The sequence below is a fragment of the Schistocerca serialis genome, chromosome 2 (assembly GCF_023864345.2).
Source record: "Schistocerca serialis cubense isolate TAMUIC-IGC-003099 chromosome 2, iqSchSeri2.2, whole genome shotgun sequence".
Classification (NCBI taxonomy): domain Eukaryota; kingdom Metazoa; phylum Arthropoda; class Insecta; order Orthoptera; family Acrididae; genus Schistocerca; species Schistocerca serialis.
In genome coordinates this window covers 913009291-913028841 of record NC_064639.1, presented here as the reverse complement: position 1 = coordinate 913028841, position 19551 = coordinate 913009291, and the positions used below count along the sequence as shown (strand labels likewise).

General features: G+C 41.8%; 1 protein-coding gene across 1 annotated transcript in view; it reads left to right on the top strand.

Moving 5' to 3' along the window:
- Positions 1–9053, top strand: part of LOC126458276 (juvenile hormone acid O-methyltransferase-like) — a 79885-nt gene extending 70832 nt beyond the window's left edge. Inside the window, exons 6-7 of the mRNA XM_050095208.1 lie at positions 239–386; positions 8757–9053. Coding sequence (XP_049951165.1) covers positions 239–386; positions 8757–8944 — 336 coding nt within the window. The 3' untranslated portion in view covers positions 8945–9053. The remainder of the gene's footprint in view (positions 1–238; positions 387–8756) is intronic.
- Positions 9054–19551: the final 10498 nt, after the last annotated feature.

Here is a 19551-nt window from a genome sequence, read left to right as displayed (position 1 = left end):
ACATGACTATGAATCCCAGGTATAAAAAGCTCTCTGCCTCGTGATGACTGGGTGTTGTGTGATGTCCTTAGGTTAGCTAGGTTTAAGTAGTTCTAAGTTCTAGGGGACTGATGACCATAGATGTTGAGTCCCATAGTGCTCAGAGCCATTTTTTTAATAAAAAGCTATGGAAGAAGGTCTGCTGGTAGCAACAGGCCGCACAGTTGACGACCATAAAATGTCCCCACTTCTGTTGCAGGATGTTGAGCTGTTCCTGTCGCCGTACCACTATTCCAAGGACCCAACAGCAGACTTCCTGCAGCTGTTGCTGGACGCAGGTTTCGAAGTCGTTTACCGGATTTCAGAACCCAGAAGCATTGATTACGACACTAAAGAAGACTGTAAAGGTAGGAGTTTAATGTCTGTACGAAAGTGTTTAATTCAAACATGAAATCCATACGTGAATGTGAGAATATGTTAAATGTGCTATGTAGTATTTGAGGTGCCATAAATTCAAATTTTTTCAACACGCAGAATACATCACGGATTTTGACTGCCTATTTAGCAACTAATGACTCGATGTACACCTTCGTTAATTTCAGTATTTCTCCAGAAATTATTATTTTCCTCTAGAGACAAGATACTGTCCAGCTCTTTGAACAGACAACCTGTCTTATGACAATGTCCATTAACCAGTGCACAAGAAACGAACAATCTGCAGCGTCCATACCTACTAATGAAACGCAGTAATCAATCTAAAATGACGATATAATATCTGCCTCCCTGTGTTGGAATCACGAATTGTGAGAGCATAAGGGCTGTTACTACGTGAGATATGGAAGGTTTGATCGATCATGGAGGCGTGCTGGGATAAATGGTTCAAATGGCTCTGAGCACTATGGAACTTAACATCTGAGGTCATCAGTCCCCTAGAACTTAGAACTACTTAAACCTATTTAACCTAAGGACATCACACACATCCATACCCGAGGCAGGATTCGAACCTGGGACCGTAGCAGTAGCGCGATTCCGGATTGAAGCGCCTAGAACTGCTCGGCCACCGCGGCCGGCGTGCTGGGATAGCGGATGTGGTTAAGGTGATTGCTTCCAATAAGCCGCAATTCCGGGCTCGAGTCCCACTCCACCACAAATTTTCATGTCGCAAACAGCTGATGTCAATGTACACTGAGGTGACAAAAGCGATGTGCACATATACAGATGGCGATAGTATCGTGTACGCAAGATATAAAAGGGCACTGCATTGGCGGATTTTTCATTTGTAGGCGGGTGATTCATATGAAAAGGTTTCCGACGTGATTATGGCCGCACGACGAAAATTAACAGATTCTGAATGCAGAATGTTAGTTGGAACACTGAATTTCCGAAATCATTAGGGAATTCAATATTCCGAGATCCACAGTGTCAATAGTGTGTCGAGGATACTAAACTTCAGGCATTACCTCTCACGACGGACAACGCAGTGGCTGACGACATCCTTCGCTTAACGACCGAGAGCAGCGGCATTTTCGTAGAGTTGGCAGTGGTAACAGACAAGGAGTTATATCTACTATATCGACATGGTTACTCTGCAATTCACACTTAAGTGCGTGGCAGAAGGTTCATCGAACCATTTTTATACTACTTCTCTAACATTCCACTCCAGAATGGCGCGTGGGAAAAAGGAACACCCAAATCTTTCCGTTCGAGCTCTGATTTCTCTTATTTTTTTATGATGAACATTTCTCCCTAATTAGGTGGGGCCAACAAAATATTTACGCATTCAGAGGAGAAAGTAGGTGATTGAAATTTCGTAAATAGATTTCGCCGCAAGGAAAACCGCCTTTGTTTGTGACTGCCACCCCAACTCGCGTATCTTATCAGTGACCCTCTCTCCCTTATTGCGCGATAACACGAAACGACCTGCCCTTCTTTGCACTTTTTCGATGTCCTCCGTCAATCCTACCCGGTAAGGATCCCATACAGCGTAGCAATATTCCAGGAGAGGACGGACAAGTGTAATGTAGGCTGTCTCTTTAGTGGGTTTGTCGCATCTTCTAAGTGTTCTGCCAACAAAGCGCAGTCTTTGTTTCGCCTTCCCCACAATATTATCTATGTGGTCTTTCCAATTTAAGTTGTTCATAATTGTAATTCCTAGGTCTTTAGTCGAATTGACAGTCCTTAGATTTGTGCGATTTATCGTATACCCAAAATTTATCGGATTTCTTTCAGTACCCATGTGGATGACCTCGCACTTTTCTTTGTTTATTGCCAATTGCCACTTTTCGTACCATACAGAAATTCGCTCTAGATCATTTTGTGATTGGAATTGATCGTCTGATGATTTTACTGGACGGTAAATTACAGCATCATCTGGAAACAATCTAAGGGTGCTGCTCAGATTATCACCTAGGTCATTTATATAAATCAGGAACAGCAGGAGGTCTATGACACTTCGTTGCGGAACACACTTCTGTTCTACTCGATGATTTAACGTCTATCGCTACGAACTGTGACCTCTATGAGAGGAAATCACGAATCCAGTCACGCAACTGAGACGATACTCCATATGCACGCAATTTGATTAATAGTCGCTTGTGAGGAAAGGTATCAAAAGCCTTCTGGAAATCTAGGAATATGGAATCGATCTGAGATCCCTTGTCGACAGCACTCATTCCGTGTGAAATAAACCCAGGAATCAATGTCGGACGTACGACGAACGTATCCGTTAGGACAATGCGGCGAAATTTGTCGTTAATAGGTCATGGCAACAGACGACCGACGCGAGTGCATTTGTAGCGCATCTTCTGGGTTCATGACTATATAGGTTGGACCCTACGATTGGAAAATCGTGGCACTGTCACAAAAGTCCACATTTCATTTGGTGAGAGCTGATGGTAAGATTCGAGTGTGGCGTAGATCCGTCGAAGCCATGGACCCAAGTTGTCAACAAGGGACTGTGCAAACTTTTTGTGGCTTAGTAATGGAGTGTGGTCAAACTGAATTAATTGGTTATAGTTATGTTCGGCTACTTGGAGACTATTTGCAGCCATTCATCGGCTTTGTGTTCCCAATCAATGATAGGATTTTCGTGGATTACAATGCGCCGTGTCATCGGGGCACAATTGTTCGCTATTCGTTTGAAGAACATTCTCGACAATTCGCGCAAATGATTTGACCATTCAGATCGCCTGACATGAATTCCAGCGAACATTTATGGGACATAATCGAGAGGTCAGTTCGAGCACACAATCCAGCAACGGCAACACTTTCACTGTTACGGACGGTTCAGATTCTCTGTAGCGGGCTTCCACGAATTGTTGAGTCCATACCACGTCGAGCTGCTGCACTGCACCGGCCAAAAGGAGGTCCGATACGATATTAGGAGACATGCCATGACTTTTGTCACCTCAGTGTATAGTCGCAATAGGCGAATCTGTTTCGCAAATTTTCTGTTTTGTTTGTAAATGATCGTGATTATGTTTGCATAAACATATTGGAGAAGCCGCCGCTTTTAATGCTATCACAGCACACAAGGATAGTAAATAGCGATTTAAAATAGGATACTTGTATACTCTTATTCTGCTTGATTTTAAATTACGTCGTGTATAGACGATCGACAGTAGATGAGGAAACCGACGTTTGTAGCAACTATCAGCACAACTTAAGTTCACTTCTAAAGAAAGGACAGTGACCAGAAATAGGATAATCAACACTCAAATCACTTTGAAATATCAGTATTTCTTCTTTAAATGTGTGTGAATTCCTAAGGGACCAAACTGCTGAGGTCATCGGTCCCTAGACTTACACACTACTTTAACTACTTAACTCTAAGGACAACACTCACACCCATGCCCGAGGGAGGACTCGAACCTCCGGCGGGAGCGGCCGCACGATTAGTGACATGGCGCCTCCAACTGTGTGGCCGCCCCGCGCGGCTCAGTATTTCTTCGCTATCATAATTCTGAGTACTTTAGAGAACTGAAAGCACTGGTTACCTTCGAACTGTGTGTAAAAATTTGCTAGTTAGATAACAGAAATTAATTATTGTGAAGCTTAAACAGGCTGACTTGAAACATTACTTCACTAACTGAGTATCCAACATGCCTGGGTATACAATCATTTAAATTCTGGTAGTCCAGTCCTCCTTTCCCCCTCTGTCTGTCCATCTCCTTCTTCCTCTCTCCGTCCACCTCTTCCACCTGTCACTCTCTCTCCATCTGATCCCGTCCGTCTCCACTTGCTACTCCCTCCCCTCTTTGTCCCACTCCTATCTCTTCTCTCTGTCCACCTCCTCCAACTGGCACACTCTGTCCATCTTCTCCCATTGTGCTAGTCGCTCCTGTCTTTGTTCCTCTCCTCGGCACCCTCTCTCTGTCCATCTCCTCTTTCTATGGGACGCAGTTAAACGAAAATCGAACGTCCGCCTGAGTGGGACCATAAAATGGTTCCATTCAAAAGCAATCACCACATGCGTTAAGACATTTATACCACTGGAGGACGAGACGATCAATACTTCCTAACGACTGAAAACGACATTCACGTATGACTTTCCTCAGGTCGACAAGGGTGTGAAAATCACACAGTGAAAGATCTGGGTCGTCTCCAGACACGACTTCACTGGTCATCGGGGATCATTTAGCAGCGTGACTCATCACTGAAGACAATTCTACTCCAATGAAGCCAGAGGGGATACCAACCTGATTGTTGCCCGCCATGTAGCCTGATAACCAGGAGTGATGGTGTGGGGTGCCATTTCTTTTCGTAAGGACTCCTTTGGTTGATATGTCGACGACATTCTGCGTCCTGTTTTGACCCCTTCGTGTCAACCCACCTTGGGCGTACATTTTAGCCTTAATACCCGCCTGCACACAATGAGAGTTTCTACTGCTTGTCTTGGTGCTTGCCACAGCCTTGCTTGTTACGAACGCGGTGTTGCTTCGTCGCCAGTCTTGTGGGTTGGCAGGAGAGCCATCACCGTGTTACTATAGGAAGCCGAAAGGCACGCGTTTTAGCTCACGCAGGCTGGCGTGAGGTCTGGAACAGGACAAGGAAATTAGACTTTAGAAAAACGGACGTAGCTGGTGGAATACTTAACTTTAATCCATTAATGTTGAGCGTCGCTGAGAGACCTTCCGTGTGGAGGCACTCGGTCTGCAATCACTTATAGTGACGACACGCGGGTCCGACGTATACTAGCGGACCACGGCCGATTTAAAGGCTACCACCTAGCAAGTATGGTGTCTGGCGGTGACACCACAGAAAGCTTTAAATTATATGCAAAACTAGTTGCAAGTCACTGACAAGTGCTCTCGTCCTCGAATACTGGATGCGTGCATAATAGCTGTACGTTATGCAAAGTGTACGTTAGTGTGCAAGTACTGACGGAACACACTGATGATTGCAAAAGCACTGTATATGCATTTTAATCATATCAGATAGCAAATATCAACCAACATAAGCATTTCCACAAATATGATAAAGTTCAAAAATCAATGAGTAAATGGCTTTATCAAAGAGTATACAGTTTTCCCTAATTAACGTCACATTCTTGAAATCAGTAAGTATCTTGCACAATACTCGTTCTCAAGTAATCCATATTTTCCCTGAGGGTTCAATCTTTTTATGAAATTTCATCGAAATCTGTTCTGTGGGTTAGTAATAATAAAGTTAAATGTCATGCACGATGCGGCAGTTTGTAACGCATCTCAGTGTTTATGACTCCATATATCCTGACGTATGTGTCGTACAGTCATAAAATTTTTCACGTATATTCTGGGGTTTATGCCAATATTCTCTGCAAAATGTGATGCGAATACAGTTAGTAAAAAGGAAGTAATAAATTAAAAGTTCATGTCTGATGCGAAAATGAACAGCGAAATAGTAGTAAGCGATAAACTTTTTTCCTTTCATTATTGTGTGGGAGTTTCTTAAAGGCTTGAAATTATGTTTAAAGTTTGTTGTAAGTCACTAAGTGCTCTAGTTCTCAATTACTGGATGAATAAAATCTGGGCATTCGCATGTCGTGTCCTACACTTCTTTTTCACCACTTTGATTTGCAGGGGTTCTTACCCCCGCAGCAATTCTTTCCAGACAGTAAGTGAAATGTCTACTTTGAAATCGGTTCACTGGTTTCGGAGAAGATGTGGAACATACATTTTTATATGTATGGATACATTTTTTTCCATGATTCGATTTTGTTGCAATAAAGCTTGTACATGGTCTCAAGCTACGTTGACATTACCAGTGAAAATCTCGTAGAAATTGGTGTAGTGGTTTTGGAGACTGATTTGTTGAAAGGCAAACAAGCAGGCACGAAGGTTTACATGTTTGCTATTAGTACTCGTATAGTACAGTTGTTACCGTAGACATGCTTCCAATACTAATTTCATGAATCATGCAAGATTAACTTAATTTAACACTATTTCATTATTAATGTTTGTCTAGTATGTACAGCACCGCCGTTACAATACTGTTTCCAACAACGCATCAAAGGAAAGAACAACAACCTTTATAAATTCTAGTAACAAAAATACTATATCACATTTGAAAAGAAAAGAAAAGGCAACACGATATTAAATACCGTAAAAGATCGAAAAATAAAATAACGATGTTATTCGTTGCAAACTGCAATAATGCGAACTGTTGAGAAACTTTAAAAACTTAATTTAGTACCGGCACCTTATTTAATTTTGTAATAGACCATCATTACCATTAAAGATATAATGACTCCAGATGTAGAGGGTGTTGTAAAGAAATTCCTCAGAATGTTTTACGTGGAAACTCTTAAAGTTTTTTATGTAAATCAAACGTTATGACATTCTACATCTTTATTCTTCATGTCTACCGATTTGCAGGCCTCTTCCGCTAGAGGGCTCCGAATTGTAGCGTCTAACGTGACGGTCTATTACCTAACTATGTCGGCGCATAACAAACAGCGTGCCGAAATGGAGTTTCAAATTCCACGAGTCCGTCCACTCAGACGCAACCTCTGCCAGTCTATGCACGAGCTCTGTGACATCTGCAACAATCCGACGCCTTGGTTTCACCGTCATATCATTCTACATACAGTCTCGACTTGGCCCCATCCGGTTTTCATCTGTTCCCAGAAACTACAGAACACCTTCGATGGCTTCACTTTGATAGTGATGAAGCAGTGCGACCAGAGGTCAGCTTGTGCCTCTGTCGACAGAGTCAAACATTCCATAGTAACGGTCTCAACAAACTGGTCTCTCGTTGGCAAAAATTTGTTCGTCGCCAGAGTGACAATGTTGAGAAAAAATATTTAGCCATGAAGAATAAAGGTGTTGAATGCTGATAACATTTGTTTTATTTAAAAAACTTAAAGAATTTTCATGTAAAAAATTCGTAGGCATTACTTTTCAGCATGCAGTCGTAAATGAGGCATAACGAACTTCAGTTTTATTACGTGTATTTACACAGTTAATACTTTCACTCTTTCCTGCTTTAACACAAATGCCTTATTGTGCTGTGCCGGCCGGGGTGGCCGTGCGGTTCTAGGCGCTACAGTGTGAAACCGCGTGGCCGCTACGGTTGCAGGTTCGAATCCTGCCTCGGGCATGGATGTGTGTGATGTCCTTAGGTTAGTTAGGTTTAAGTAGTTCTAAGTTCTAGGGGACTGATGACCTTAGAAGTTAAGTCCCATAGGGCTCAGAGCCATTTTTGAACCTTATTGTGCTGAGGACGAGGTGCTGGCAGTCCTGAGCAGAGGATGGTATTGTCATCCATTTTGGTAGTCCATACAATTCCCTCATACAATGGTTGCAACACTGAAGGACGAAGGTATCATTTGCACGATGTGTCGTTAGGACCATGTGTAGAAAGAACTGATACAGTATAGTACAGAAGATAATTGAAAGAAATACGCAATGAGACGAACGGTAAAGACCTTATTCAAAGAAATGATAATTAATCGAAACCCTCAGCTGCCAACAGGTGTTGTTGATATGCTTCAATGGGGACAGCTGAAAATGTGTGCCCTGACCGGCACTCGAACGGGGGGTCTCCTGCTTACATGGCAGTCGCTCTATCCATCTGAGCCAGCGAGGGCGGTTATCGTCACTTTCGTTAGTTTCACATCAAAGTAAAAGTGCAAAGTCCATCTATTTTGTGTTACGCGTGGTTGCGTATGTGTGAGGTGTGTGTGTGGCATTGTATTATATCAAAAGTTCTCTACTCACCTTGACGTGCGATGAAAGTTCTACGCATTACTGTTTTTTTTTTTTTTTTTTGCAATCCTTAGTCACATGCGAACGCAGAGACGTTCATTGTTACATATAGGGGAATTTGGAGATCATTCTAACTCTTTTGTGATGTGCATAGGTCGGGCAGTATTAGTTATTTGTGGCTGGTGTAAATCATGCTGTCACAGTGCTTCCCTCTGTACTACCTCCCTTCACTCTACTCACCGACAGATACTGTCATGCATTTTAAATTTTCCTGCACAAGCGCAGTAAGTTGCGATGAAAGGTTCGTCAGATACTGCAATATGTTTCAGAGCAGAATTCTTATCTCAGAGTACACCACCAAGTAACAGCACTTTTCGTCCTAATAGTATATGTGTCTGACACAGTTCCCGCGTTACACACAGAGACTCAACTGTTGGAAACAGATATCTATGTGTGATTATGAAACTTTTATTGTGCTCTTACATGGATTAAAATACGCTACTTTGCCTACACATGATCTAGCATCCTCTTCCCTAAAATTTTCTTGCTGTTTATATGTAGTAAATAGCAGACTTTTTTTCTTTATTTCAGGTATCTTAACCTCTGTCAACCCATTCTTGAATCGCATACCCGCGCACGAGAAGGAAGACTTCATGAACGCAGTATGGGAAGCCAACCTAAAGCAAAAGTCAATTACCATACGTCGTGACGAAGATACTGGGAAAACGAAGTTTTCTTACAACTTCCCTTGTATCCTCTGCGTCGCGAGGAAGCCGTAGACGCATCTTAAATTAGCAGTTGATGATGCAGCATACGAAAGTTATTGGAGTCATAGTAATATCAAGCACAAATCTGTATTGTGAAATAAATTGATCATAACCTATGAAATTGTTCGGCTATTTGCTGCCATGTTTAATCTCTCTCCTGTAGGCCTCCTTCAGCAGAGTTTTAAATCGGTGTCTGTGATTTACAATATCAAAGTTTCTATCGTTCCAGTGATAAATTCCTGAAATTCAGTTGAATCATTATATACCCTTAAAAGTTGCAGCTTCATTTTATAGCATGTTAATTGCGTAACGTCGCCCAAAAGCGCCAGTAAACATTTTAGGGTATGTTCTCGTAAAATCGAGAAAGGGACCACACAAGGTAGAGACTGAAGTATCACTCGCTGTCTTGATACGTCATGAGCTAAGAGAGGCTTCTTTGCATATAATCTTTGGGTATCGAGAAAAATTGACAGTAAATGTGAAAATAAAGCCATGAATACATAACAAGAACGAACATACGGTTTAAAGACATATTTCCTTTATGGGGAAACTCGCAGGCGCTATTAACGAGACCGTTATACATTTATTTGGTTTCCCTAGAAATAAGACATGATTATAACTGATGCCCATGTTAGGCAAAATTTTTCTGCCTGACTCATGTAGTACTATCACCGTCAGAGGGTGGTACGGGACTACAAGTCCCACAGCCACACCTCCAAAGTGAATTGGTGAATTGCAGTGACGCAGTCACTGCCCTGTGGAAATTTACTGCCCACCAACACAGTTAGACCGCAATAGACCGGTGATGTTGTATTGTATCATATCACCCCGGACTACAAGTCCTTCAAAAAAAAAAAAAAAAAAAAAAGAATAAGACGCTTTAAGAACTAACACAGTTGTCAGTTGTCAGGATACCTTGTAGACAGCAATATGTTAAATTAAAATATTAAACATCATACACCTACACAATTTTAGATAGCAGAAACTATTATGCTTTACAACATTTGACAGGTATCGATGTTGTGTATTTGAGCGTTGTGAATGCAATTTAGCCACCGCAGTATAGTTAATTAGCGAGAGAACACCAGTAAGACACTAAAAATCAGCAAAGTTATAAATACTGTTATACTCTTTCTGGGCACTTCGTGTTAGCTGTTTATCAGCAGACGTCATGTTTTACCTCTCTAAGCTATAGGTTGTCTACTTGGACACAGGGAACATCAGATCGACTGCAGCAAGGACGCCACTAGGAAAGAGCAAGTCAAAAAGATCCCAGCCATCCCAGAATGAATTTCTCATGACCATAATAACATGGCAAACCAACAAGGGAATTCACATCACAACATGTTCCTCGGGGCATTGGTTCTCCGGAGGAATAAAGGCCACCAAGACTACGCTTCGACATAAACCAAAAGACCGAGAAGACGACCGAGGGCAAGGCACGACATCTAACGCCACATCCACTGGCTGGGGAAGCGACAATTCCTCTTGCATCCTCATCTACTAGATACCACTGTATAATAATACGAAAGAGTAATAACCAAAACTTAAAAGGAGGCTGTTGTAACAAGAGGTACAACTATACGACTGTTGCACTGTAGACTGCTCAAAGCTGAACAGCTAGATTTACGATCTGCAAAGGATGGGAACTTCAAGGAGAATCCTCAAAGAAGACGAATATCTTGCCAAATCCTATTGCATAAGTGTAGAGGAGCTATATTTCAGGAAGACCATACAAACGCATTGCTGCCACAATCTTGTGTCTTACACGGGGCACTCGAAAATAAGATAAGAGAAATTATGCTATGTACGGAAACAAATAGACAGTCATTCATTGGGCGCTCAATACCAGGGGCGTAACCACAGTAATGAAAGCTCCGGAGCGTGCAGCTACAGCCTTTCACCACACCTAAACAGTTACGCCATTTTCTGTGCCATTTTCGGATAAGCAAACGAATTGCTAGCCGTGTTAGGAATACTCTAATCGGACGTCCGATAAATCCAGCGTGTATCAAAAAGAATCATCCCATTTAAAAAAATCATAACTATTATGTTATTTGAGATTATTTGAGATATGTGCGTGAACAACGTACTGTTGGAAAGAACAAATTCTCGACTTTTACATGGTTCCCGCTAGGTACCAGCAGTATACACCCACTTCAGCTCTAGTAAAAATGGTGTCGGGACAACAGAAAGTGTTTTGTGTTCTACGTTTTGCGCGGAGCGGTTCGGTAATAACTGTTCAGCGTTATTTTGGTATAACGTATGGTGTGGATCCTCCTGCAACAACATTAGATGATGGCATGAACAACTCCGAAAAACAGGTTGTTTGTGTAAAAACAAATCGCTGGGCCGTTCCCAAGTGTCTGACACAGATGTCGAATGTATCCGTCATAGTTTCATAAGAAGTCCGCAGAAATCCGTTCGCCGTGCAGCTGGACAGCTCAGCATGCCCCCAATGTCCATCTGGCGTGTGTTGCGTCAACGTGTAGACATGAAATCATACAAAATTCAGCTACTGCAAGCTCTTCGTGAAGGTGACAAACAACAACGTGTCGAGTTCTGTAATTTCGTTCTTGGTAAGACGGAGGAGAACAGTTTTCTTCCGCACTTAGTGTTTAGTAATGTGGCAACATTCCATTTAAATGGAAAGGTGAACCATCCGAATGGAACATGTGGCACGGAACAAACACGTGAAGTTGTACAACATGAGAGGGACTCTCCAAAATTTAATGTGTTTTGTGCAGTTTCACGGGAAAAGCTGTATGGTCCATTTTTCTTTGCCAAGAATACTGTTGCAGGAAGCACATATCTCGATATGCTTGAGAAATTTCTTTTTCCCACAGTTGGAGACTGATTCGAACGACTTCATTTACTAATAGAACGGGGCTCTGGCATCTGGAACTGCGGGAATTTTTAAATCAAAGGATTACTGAACGATGGATCGATCACACTGGATCACATGATTCTTCTTTACATTACTGGCCTACAAGGTCACTGGACCTGACTGTATGTGATTATTTCTTGTGGGAGTTTATAAAAGACTGTTTCTGTACCTCCGTTACCAGCAATAATGAACGAAGTGAGACATCGCCTAACAGCAGCTGTGGAAGCTGTAACTCGATAGATTCTAGCTGCAGTGTGAGAACAGCTTGAATACCGCATTAACATAGGCCGTGCATCTCAAAGGGGGCAGTCTGCAGCTAGTGGACAGCGTTGCTGCCTCAGGATCATGGGCTCCTGGGTTCGATTTCTGGCCGGGTTGGCAAGTTTCTGTGCCCAGGGACTGGGTGTTTGTGTTGTCATCATGTCATCACCATCGTCATTATTCATGACAGTGGCTAATTGGACTGTGTAAAAATTGGAACTTTTTACGGGAGCTGCTGACCGCGCAGTAGAGCGCCCCACAAACCAAACATCATCATCATCATCAAAGGGGGCATATTGAACACCTATGAAAAGCTATGAAAAAAAACTTTTTCAGTCTCCCGTTGATCAAAAAACAAAATTCATTGTATATGTTTATTAGTTTCAGAAATATAGTTGTGACTGATTAGATGATTCTTTTTGATGCACCCTGTATATCTATACAACACTGTATCTCTTTCGTCCACTTGCCTTGTTAAAGAGTTAATCCGAGTATCCCCTATTCTTTGTTTTATCTGGTACAGGATCACTACTTTAATACGCAACCATGAACACTATACACCAGCATGCTATATGTATCGTATTATTGTGCATATGCGTCCTTCCCACAGAAAACTTCTACCGAGAATGGTACGAAACGACGTTCACTAATTGGATCACAGACACTGTTTGAAGAAACAGTCTCCACCTTAACTGTAGGTGAACTAATGAACAAATCGTCTACGCCGGATGTAGAACTTCGGCACATACCACTACTGGTAGCTGTGTTGTTTTTTGCTTTACTCACGTCACTCCGTTTCACACGTGCAAGTAAACCAAAGTTAATCACAATTCACAATGAATGCAGCCTTACAAGAAGTCATGCTGGGCTAAGATTATTCGATTCCAAGACTGTTTTAACTGAGGCAGCTGCAATCATACTCTGCAGCACTTGAGTACCAGCCGCGCCAACTTCTAAATGTAATGCACGCTCGTACTGCTTCCATAAGAGCAAAACGTTAACCCTGTGCTAACAGTTTCCCTATTAATACATAGCAGGGCCTTTCCATGCTATCGCCCCTACAGTCCAACTATTTCAATGAACGTGGTTACTTTGACTTCAGCCTTTCCTATGCTCAACTCCTAAGATAAATGACGCGTATATTGCGCATCAACACATGCAAAGTTCATCTAATAATTTTTTTAGGGTATTCAAGAATGTTAGCATATACACGAGAGATTAATCCACTCGTAACATTCAATCTCCTAACAAATAACACACAAAGCCCGTCTTGGGACTAAATAATTTAGTAACAAATAATATTTGCCGTTCGCAACTTTAGTACACAGGTCTTAAATGGCGGTCAGTCATGTACTTTTAAACCTCACAGGATTATACCCCTGTCAATTCATTTCACATAACTTACCGACCAGCGGAGTAAATACTCACGAAATACTGTACCATTGAAGTTTTTCAAAAACTCAAGCCCGATATTTTTCTTCCACTCTTCCTATGGTAATTCAACGTTAAAAGTTCTCGTTTAAAGATTACACATCTTTTCTCTGAAGTCAGTTATGAATTTAAATTCATGCCATCGATACAGTGCTTGCCGGATTGACTATTGGTAATCTCTGTCTTTCCTATCATTACTAAATATTTCGTGCTAGTAACTGTTCAAAATATTATTTTCTGTTCCTAATATGCCAGCTACTCCTGATCTTTCCTTCCGAATGATATTATACTTCTTCTTTTGACTAGTTTTAACAACTTTGTTTCTTTCCTAATTAATAACCTCGTTTTAATATCTTTGATTATTCCACAAGCTTCAAAACTTCTGTCTAGCAAACGTCTCTGATCTAACAAGTATTCTTTATTAAAATTATTACTTTCTTTAACCATTTATTTTTCTCTTCCTTTGCATCAAAGGGCAGTAGATGGGTTTCAATTTATTAATATGTCGGGATATAGTTTTCTTTCACTTTGAACAACAATATTTCATTTCTCTTTAATACAGTCATACGATGGTACGTTACGAGATCTGGCAACTCCCTGAAAAGCGGACTAAATATCTGAAAAATAAATAAAAATAAACCACAACCACCACCACTTAAACTCTGACGTTTAGTGGGTTAAGGTACAAAGTCATTTAAGGCGTTGGATCAATAAAGCGCGCAAATTAAAAATGTTACTTTAAGCCACTCGCAATTTTCTATTCACAGTGGATGGGTCAACTGTATTTGCTCAGTGAAATGGTTCCGTAGAAACTTGTTCAATTCCAGAAAGTACGAAATTAAACCTTCAAATCTGAGTCGCAACGTTAAATCAATTACCAAGTGCTGTTACCATATAATGTTCCATTTGCGTGAACGTAGGGGTCGTCAACCTAACATACAACGGAGTTACAATCTCAAACATTTCCCACAAATCCACAAGAATACCGCAGCGTATTCAAAAGCTTCGACTCAACTAATTTTGAGCGAGCTAGACAGACGCACTGCTTTTATTACTTCGGAATAGTCGGCTCTCCGATCCGTTTCAAATATCACCAAACAAATCAATTTAACCTTATCAAAGGCCAATAGGTGTTTCAGTGCATCAACTATTACCGAATTAAATCATAGGGCATTAACCTCAAATTAACTTCCAATAGACTCAGATCTCGACACTCAACCTTCCGATACACGTTCGCGTAAATAACCTCTCTCGCGGAAAATCTACAACATCGCGCTATATTGACATGCTCTTTACTAACCAGTGAGCCACGCGTCTCACATTACTTTACCGGACGCGCAATACTGAATTCAACAGATCGTTGGCGCACTACCACAGTTCTTGCGGCCAACTCCCGACTGTCCATTACTACTTCCGAACGATTGACTCTCAAGCCAAAACTGAACTGTCCATCTCTCAACCTCAGACCGTACTGACCAGAAGCCCTACGTTCATTTCATTCGGAACCATTTTCCAAGCAAATGAACAGCGTTCCACTCAGCCTTTAACAATCAAGTTATTATCATTTGCAGCCGCCCGCTGATGCTGCTGAGGACAGCTGCGAGGTTGTTTTTTCCGTTATACTACATTGTCGCCACCACTACAACATTAACAAGAGCTCATATAAGAAACCCATAACTCACACATCTGTATGTAACACACTTATTAGTAGACCGTGGATCTTTAAAACCTATTCCTTTCCTGAGTTCCTAGTTGCAAATAAACTTGAACTTATGCGTTTCATGACTAATTAAAACCGAAACCGTTAAATTCATACCACCTAATATAACCTATTTCAATGTTAAGGCCTCTTTTTGCCTACTTCAACTTTAAAATCCTAAAAGGCACCTATTTCTTCTATTTTTAAAAGATTAGACTTGCATCGAAGAATCATAGGTAGAAGCACTGAAGTCGATATTTGGAAAAAAAATGTGTAGCTCGTAGAATCACAAGGAAAGATATTCGTAGGCCTTGAAACGACCTCAGATGGAAAAAGAAGATAAACACACATAAAAACGGAGAATTGAAATGGCCTAACAAGTGTCGTAAAAAAGAAAAAAAGAAAAAGCTCTTACTTTTCTCCTCAGTTATACAGCGACTCTCGTTGTAGAAAAGCAAGGTTGTAAGTAGGCTGTTTAGGTTTTTATATTGGTAACGCCTCGTAGCGCTCTGTATGAAAAATCACTGGCTATGCTGTGTGCAGTCTGTGGCTGATTTGCATTGTTGGAACATTGTTATTGTAGTGTTGGGCGTTGCGCAGTTGGAGGTGAGGGCCGCCAGCAGTGGTGGATGTGGGGAGAGAGATGGCGGAGTTTTGAGAGCGGATGATCTGGACAGAAACAGTAAATTTGTAAGACTGGATGTCATGAACTGATATATATATCAGTTCATGACATCCAGTCTTACAAATAGTAGTTAGTGCCTTCAGTAGTTTGAATCTTTTATTTAGCTGGCAGTAGTGGCGCTCGCTGTATTGCAGTAGCTTGAGTAACGAAGATTTTTGTGAGGTAAGAATTCATGAAAGGTATAGGTGATTGTCAGTCAGGGCCATTCTTTTGTAGGGATTACTGAAAGTCAGATTGCGTCGCACTAAAAATATTCCGTGTCACTTTAGTGAATGTCTGAGTACGTTCAGTATTGCTCAGCTGTTTGAAAGTCAAACAATGTAAGAGGTTTACCACACAGTAATTCATAAATTTTTCTAAGGGGGCGTTTCAAGGTCATTGTTGAATTTTTGTTATCCACCCGCCAAACTGAACATTAGCGGCTGTAACGAAAATACGCACCTGGAGCTCATCTCACGGTCTTAAGGCTGTGTTCACAGTGGCACCGACAATGGTCGTCAGAGATCTAGGCCAGAAGTCTCCCGATAATATCGGCCGACAGCGTGGTCATAGTGTGTCCGATCTCCTTTGTCAGTTTTTAGCAGGATCAAGGAGACTAGGCTAGGCTAGGTTAAGTTAGGTTAGGTCAGAAGCTATTGTAGGTATGAAGTAGGTTTGATTTTAACCTTTTAGATCCGACACCTCTGTGCTTGGATACGAGTGCTGCATAGTGGCTTCTGCTGTTAAAGAGACGCCGAATACATACGAATGAGCTTTCCTGCCTCGTACTATACACTCTGTCCTCTTTATCGGACTAAGCAGAAAGTTTTACGAATATATGAGATGACGGGAGAAACGTTCTGTTACATACTCAAGGTAATTCGTGATGACCTTGAAAAGCAAGTTATAAACACTGTTTCGCTGTGCTGACGTACGTCAATTAACCTTCAATGACTGTCATTTAGCGAAAGACAAGCAAAATACGTAGCATAAGACACTCTGAAAACATAAAGCTCTTAGAAGTGGAAATACATACCGTACACCACATTTGCAAACCACGTCGTATTAACAGAATCACTCCCCCGCTGGCATAAAACACCAGTAAGCAGTAATAATGATTTGTTGACAACTAATGACAACCTACCGCAAGAAAGATCCAGTACAGTTGCTATAAGCATATAAGATACGTTTTCACTAGAATACGTTATTTTTTGAGGTTATAATTTATGCTTAAAATTTCCAATACAGATTTTACCTCTTTGAGGTTTCGAATAAACCTGCGATTTCAGTGCATAGATTCCGAGCTATAACCCGATGGTGATATTTCCATCCTCAGGATGCCACAAACTCGCTCGTTCTTGGACTAAGTTAATCAGTTTCCCACGCTCCATATTTCGTTTGCGGGAACGTCGGTCGATTTGACCGAAGAAAACAAACTGACTTGAATTTCACCGATTGTCGTCCGAAGTCTGTACGTTCGAGAAATAAGATCGTCTGTAGTGTAACCGCGCACATAGTGGCGTACTGATTTGAAAAGATCGGCATTCTCTGGCCGATGTCGGTCGTCAGCGGAATCCACCGATATCGAAGCCACTGTGACCGCACCCTAACGCCTGACCAGACACAACGCGGCCTTGTGCTCCAACCTGTGGCCTTGAGTTGCAACGGCTAGGCAGCATCGATGACGTGCTCGTTGTTGTATGGTGACGGTCTCACAGTAAGCGGCTCTGACGCAGCGGCAACCAGCTTGTCTCACAATAGAGATTCACCGCCGGTCGGACTGTTTGCATCTGGTAGCGCACTCGCCAACAGCAGTGCGAGGCAGCTCTGTCCTTCTGTGCTGCACATGCAACGTCCTAAATGGGGTTTCGGCGGATTACACAGCGTGACACTTGCCAGCCGCCCTCCTCTAGTGGCGGTGCCATCCACTGTGCCGTATACCGCTGATGCAAGCTGTTTTCTGTCTGGCCAGGCCTTTACAGCATTGCCAGTCAACGGTAATTTCAAATGTTAGTAAAAATTCCGAAAAAACACCAGACATTTTTATTTTTAGTCTAGAATATGTAGGAGTACTTTCCAAAAGAGAATTCCAGTCAACTATTATAAAATAAACTAAAGTTACAATAAATTTTGAAGAAAATAATTTTTTACTTCAACGTTTGGAAAAAAACAGAGTGGACCTATCAGGACTGAAAAAATATGTGAACACTCTCAGAATGTATAGATCCACGCCATAAATATTTTCACGTGAAAACAAAAACTATACCAAGATAAACAACAAAATACCGTATATAGAGTGAACCTATTCCACCTGTGCAACGAATACTGTCGTTGCTGATGAATTTGCGTTCTGTCAGACCTTGCAGAAACTTCCAGCGGGAAAGTTGCTAACAAAACTATAAAACTATAAAATTAATCACGGACGTGTATAAGGGGATCCGGACATCCCCCCCCCCCCCTTCCTTAGTATACACAAAAAACGCCAATATTAGAAGAATACCCGCTTTTGAAACCCCGTGCCACAAAATACTCGCGCACTACGCTTGGTTGACGTAGTGAGAAGCCACGGAGGAACGAAAAAAAATGGTTCAAATGGCTCTGAGCACTATGGGACTTAACTTCTGAGGTCATCACTCCCCTAGAACTTAGAACTACTTAAACCTAACTAACCTAAGGACATCACACACATCCATGCCCGAGGCAGGATTCGAACCTGCGACCGTAGCGGTCGCACGGTTCCACACTGTAGCGCCTGGAACCGCACGGCCACTCCGGACGGCATGGAGGAATGAACTGCAAAAAATAGCTGTGCCCTGCGGCGGGGTGTCTACCCCCACCGTCACTATGTGTGCAACAGGAAGTGAGTGCAATTTTGCCAACCGTAGCGGAATTCCTCTACGCGAATTGGAGTTTTTTGGCCTTCGTGGCGTAGAAGCGAAATTCTGAAATTGTTAAAGATGTAGCAGACTTCAACTTTCTTTGGCGAAATGTAAAACCCTCGTAAATTTTCACTGCCAAGTACAAAATGTGTAATATATGCACGGGAATGTAGATACCAAACAGTCTTTCTTCATGACGACAGACATGAAAACTTAAAGACTTATTAAGCTACTCGCAGAAACGTTAAGTGACTTGGTGAAAGCCGGCCGGAGTGGCCGAGCCTTTCTAGGTGCTAGAGTCTGGAACCGCGCGACCGCTACGGTCGCAGGGTCGAATCCTGCCTCGGGCATGGATGTGTGTGATGTCCTTAGGTTAGTTAGGTTTAAGTAGTTCTAAGTTCTAGGGGACTGATGACCTCAGCAGTTAAGTCCCATAGTGCTCAGAGCCATTTGAACCATTTTGAACCACTTGTTGAAAGTATGACTAGACATCCAAAACAACAACCGTCATTGATCATTATTATACGAGTATTTCGTACACAATTACGGAGGAACATTTCCGTAAGTTTGAAAAACGTATCAATTATTACCTGAGAACTGAGGGTGACCAAAGCATTGCTGCATCAACAAATTCATACATTTCACTGCGATTTTAATAAACATTGAAACGTTTCACACACACAAAGCTAACAAAACCTTGTTAATTAATTCCTTACGCATTATCCAGTTCAGATTCAATATAAAGAGGAAAATTACCTGTCGCATCAAACTACATTTACTATATTTACAGCAACTATT